The sequence below is a fragment of the Nannobrachium achirus genome (genome assembly GCF_963921795.1).
Source record: "Nannobrachium achirus genome assembly, chromosome: 10".
Taxonomy (NCBI): Eukaryota; Metazoa; Chordata; class Actinopteri; order Myctophiformes; family Myctophidae; genus Nannobrachium; species Nannobrachium achirus.
Window position 1 is genome coordinate 41,633,217 of NC_137819.1, and position 4,565 is coordinate 41,637,781.

General features: G+C 42.1%; 1 protein-coding gene across 1 annotated transcript in view; it reads right to left on the bottom strand.

The window, feature by feature from the left end:
- Positions 1-253: 253 nt before the first annotated feature.
- The window catches only part of rapgef5a (Rap guanine nucleotide exchange factor (GEF) 5a), an 86,494-nt gene continuing 82,182 nt past the window's right edge, over positions 254-4,565 (bottom strand). Inside the window, exons 22-26 of the mRNA XM_080734546.1 lie at positions 4,452-4,502; positions 3,581-3,668; positions 3,415-3,479; positions 2,784-2,838; positions 254-2,022 (exon numbers count right to left, since the gene is read on the bottom strand). Coding sequence (XP_080590672.1) covers positions 1,904-2,022; positions 2,784-2,838; positions 3,415-3,479; positions 3,581-3,668; positions 4,452-4,502 — 378 coding nt within the window. The 3' untranslated portion in view covers positions 254-1,903. The remainder of the gene's footprint in view (positions 2,023-2,783; positions 2,839-3,414; positions 3,480-3,580; positions 3,669-4,451; positions 4,503-4,565) is intronic.

Sequence of the window (4,565 nt, forward strand, 5' to 3'; positions counted from 1 at the left end):
ACATAATATCATGGGGAAGTGGGGCTTGTGCGACTTACAGTACATCTGCCAACAAGAATGAGCAGCAGCCTCCTGCGCCTTCCCAGTAGCTCCACATCATTGTGTTCACGCGTTGACTCCTATGTCTACAGTATACTGTATCATTGACTCACTGTGGCAGGGTGTTTGGCACTGGAACGTGTGGCGGTACATAAATATATACAGTATACAATGTAAATTTCATACAAAACTGTATATTTTTTTGGGGGGGATGAGGGTGCGTCATGTGGCTGAGAACTTCTCACAATCATAAAATGGTGACCCAAGAAAGGAAGGCAAAAACAAATGGCAAACCTAATGGCAACAAGACATATGACGGTGACTTTTGGCATGAAACTGTGGCACAATCAAGAGTTTCATTTTGTCGATTTTGGATGGAGGATGAAGTAATGTCACGGTACAACTTCTTTGACATGCCAGCGTTGCGTGCGGCAGTATTCAGACGTCTCACACATCGGAACCTGCGTATATGCTAACGGCACAATAACCAATAAGCAGCTGAAACGGCAAACATCCAAAAGAAATAAAAAAGAACGAATGTGACGAGACACCGCAAGGCAGAGCCCTACTATTCAGTTTCTAATACACAGAGGAGCGTGAATATAAAACACGTTGACATGATCATATCCATCGGATAGTGTTTTTTTTTTTTTTTCTTCCAAAACATAACTAATAAGTCGTATACAATACAGTGCATCTTTGCAGATTTAAAATGATGCAGTCCAGATTGCTGGGAGTTGTTGTGAACAGCAACAACAGAGAGCAAAGAGTGGCAGCCAGGCAGCTGCTCCACCTGTGGAACTGGCTCATGAGCGCCACAAAGAGAGAAGAAAGTAAGATACCAAAAATAAGCAAGCGTCCGTCACTGTCACAGGGCTAATAATACGGATACAAGAAAAATTGGCACCTCGATGTAAAACGTGCGATTTTGTCCAAAATGTAAAGAATATATATATATTTGAAAAATGGTCTTAAGTAATTATGCATGATGTGAACATGCACTTTACATCATTATCAGACTTACAATTATACTTCAACTTCTTGTTTATGCCCAAAATAACTGGATTTTATTTTGCAGCAATTTGTAGTTATTTTAGAAATATTAAACATAAATTGTGTAATGTTCATGCATGTTCTAATCATGTATGCTTTACTATAAAGTTGCTGTAAAGTTTACATTACCATTTTCCAAATATATACATTTTTTAAACATTTTGGACAAATTAGACAATTTTACATTGAGGTGCCCACTCTTCCTTAGTGCCCACTCTTCCTGCAACCGCTAATACAATTAAAATAGCACCTGTGCAAAGTGAGCGGTCCGTGACGTCAGTTACTTTGTGTGTATGAGCACAATACAACATGGAGATCCGTGCTAATTTCTTTTGGCTGACACACACACAGAGTGAAACGAAGGAGCAGTTTGCACCGCTCAAAAAAACTACAACAACAAGCCTAATGGGTCCGACCAGCGCACACTGCATCTGTTGTACGGTCTCCTGGGGTCTCAGTTTTTTTTTGGTAAAATCACTTTCAGTGCTGTGGAGAGTCTGTTGGTGCGGACGGTTGGCTGAAGAAGAGGATGAGGAGGAGAGAGGCCCGTAAAGCCTTCATAACGGCACGTCTCTGGCGTTACGAAGGCTTTGAGGGAAGAAGCAGCGGCCGATACTGTCACGGTTGAGGCAGAGTGCAGCTTCGTGTCTTTATCGTCGCCCCCTAGGGGCTTTAGGGAAGAACACATGGCACTTTTAATGTCCACTCAGTCATGCTGGTAGTGCGGTTCTGTGTGTGTGTGTGTGTGTGTGTGTGTGTGTGTGTGTGTGTGTGTGTGTGTGTGTGTGTGCGTGTGTGCGTGCGTGTGCGCTCAGGCCCGTGGCTCCAGTTTGTGAGAGAGCTGGAACAGAGTCTGCTGATTGTCGATGATGTGCAGATAGTGAACGCTGGCTCTCACCTCTGCACTGTCGCCCCCGGTTACCTCGTTGCCTAGGAGACACACACACACACACAAAAAATGAACACACAGTAGGAGATGCTACACGCACGCACGCACGCACGCACGCACGCACGCACACAGAGATGGGTGTGTATATAGGCCTATAAAGTAATATATTTAATATAAAGTTAATAAATTAAAGTTAAATATAAGCCTTTATTCATAATGCTCCAAAGTTCAACGACAGAAACGCAATTATATATATATAGTTAATCGCAATTATTGGAGGGACAATTAATCGTCAAGTAAAACTTTGTGACAGCCCTATATACACACATCACATGCATAGATAGATTAACACATTTGATACGCACAGGGATTGTATTAGGACCCTATAGTATATAGACAGCAAAAAAAGGGTCCCTGAAGACGGTTGCTTGGAAACTGTAGGTACAAACTGCAAAGTGCGTGGGAGAGACAAGTCAAGAGAACCAAGGCCCTTCTCTTAAGGATGCAGTATGCAAACTCAAACACCAGGGGGCAACAGATCCACAGCAATAAATGGATGGGAAACTAAATCTGAGTGGGCTGTATGCTCAATAAGACATGCTGTTCTTTTGTTGGGTTGCCACATCACTGTGGGCCAAAAAAATACAAATAAACAAACAAAAAAGTTGTCAATGTCGTGCAGAAACTTAAATCTAAATTAAATTTGAATCCTGAAAAGTAACAGTTTTGGACATATGAGGTTTCCACCCGACAGAGACGACATGAACCTAGTGTAATTATTGCTTCCAGAGTGAACACTCACCAGGTTGATCGCTTTGGCAGTGACGAATTAAACGCACCGTGTCTGCGATCATATGCTGTGGAATCAGGAGAGAACAGACACGCTGCCATCAGAGACAATACAAGAGAAGATCTTGTATCTGTTTCCATTAGGACAGATAGAAAATAACTTGATACCGTACTTGACATTATTTTAAACTGAAGTGATATTGATAAATTCCAGATATTATCAAAGTACCACACCACACACACACACATACACAAGGAAGAGGGAAACAGTGAGTGTAGAAGAATAATTGAATCAGCAGTTTATCAACATACAGTATGAGCTGAATCGGAGGGCTCCATAGATAGTTTTTCATCACTGATAATGCACATTGACGGAAAAACTCAAATGCCAAACGCTATTTGTGGCACTGGGGTTAATCTTTTAACTAACTACTCAAGCCTCTATCATAGTCCAAGGTGAAGAGCTATCACCTCACCGCGGTGTAGTTTTCTAGCTATCAACTAGGCTTTGTTATACATTTTTAGGTGATAGCTAGAAAACTACACTGCGGTAAGGTGATAGCTCTTACATTGAAAAGAACATACATTAGAAAAGAATAAACTTCTAAAAACAATAGTCAGTAAAGGTGACGGTCCAAACTCACCAGCTTCTCAAAGTTGACCAGGTTGTCGTGAAATGTCTTGTTTCCTTCATGGATGAAAGTGATATCTGGGTAGAAGACAAAGGTGTGTTTTGTTTCTGAGCGTGTTTGAAGTAACTTTCAAAATAAGACAAAGCGTGCGCGCGCGTGTGTGTGTGTGCGTGCGTACCTTTCAGAAGCAGAGGCATGAAGGGGATTTTGGGCGGCTTCATCCGTTTGAAGGACTCCCTGTAAGCCTTGTGGTTCAGAGATGGGTCCTGGACAGACATAGGAGGAAGGGAACTTAGTCAACGCACAACGACTGGTGGGTGCTGGGCTAAACAGGCTTCAGTTCAAAGAGGGTAGAGTAGAGCCCGCACACCAGAGTACGTACAAAACGTATTTATTTGTTTGACAACATTTCGATCCTGTTGTGGATCTCCATTAAGTAATGTGATCATGCACACGTTTTTGTTTTCTTTATAATGCAGTAGCCCGAATTGTCTATCACCCCCACTTTCTGCCACTCCCACAGTCACCTAAAAATGGGAACCCATTATCATTACAAACCATTTAAAAACAATGACAAAATATATGGTTAATCTTTCTTTTCTTTCACAAGACAAAGCAGTCCTAGTTCGGCCTATATTCACTATCTCCTGCCTCCTGGACAGACATAACCAACACCAAGAGAAGAAGTAGAAGAAACCCCCGAGTGCAGAAAAGAACGAAGAGGAGAAATGGACAGAGAGAGAAGAAGTACAGTAGGAGTGGAGAGAAGGATGAGGGACGGAGGGATGGAGAGTGAGTGGCGATGACTCTATAACTCTGAGTTATACTTAGTTGTACGCAGGTATTGCGAACCAGAAACAGCCTATCTACAAGCGCAGTAAATCAGCGTTTTTTTTTTTGCAAACATTACGTGCAACAACATATAAATCAGGCATCACATCTCTTTCTCTCTCTGCCTCAAATTCAACTAAGAACATTTATCAGCCATTACAGATAATTATGACTATAACGTGAGGGGGAGGACAGAGGTCAGAGAGTGTGCTGCTTACCGTGATCAGCTCCAGTTCAGAGAAGATCTTCTTAAACTTCCCCGGACATTTCTGCAAGGGAAAACATGAAGGTGAGAACAGGAGAGGATGGATATGACACATGCTGGTATATAT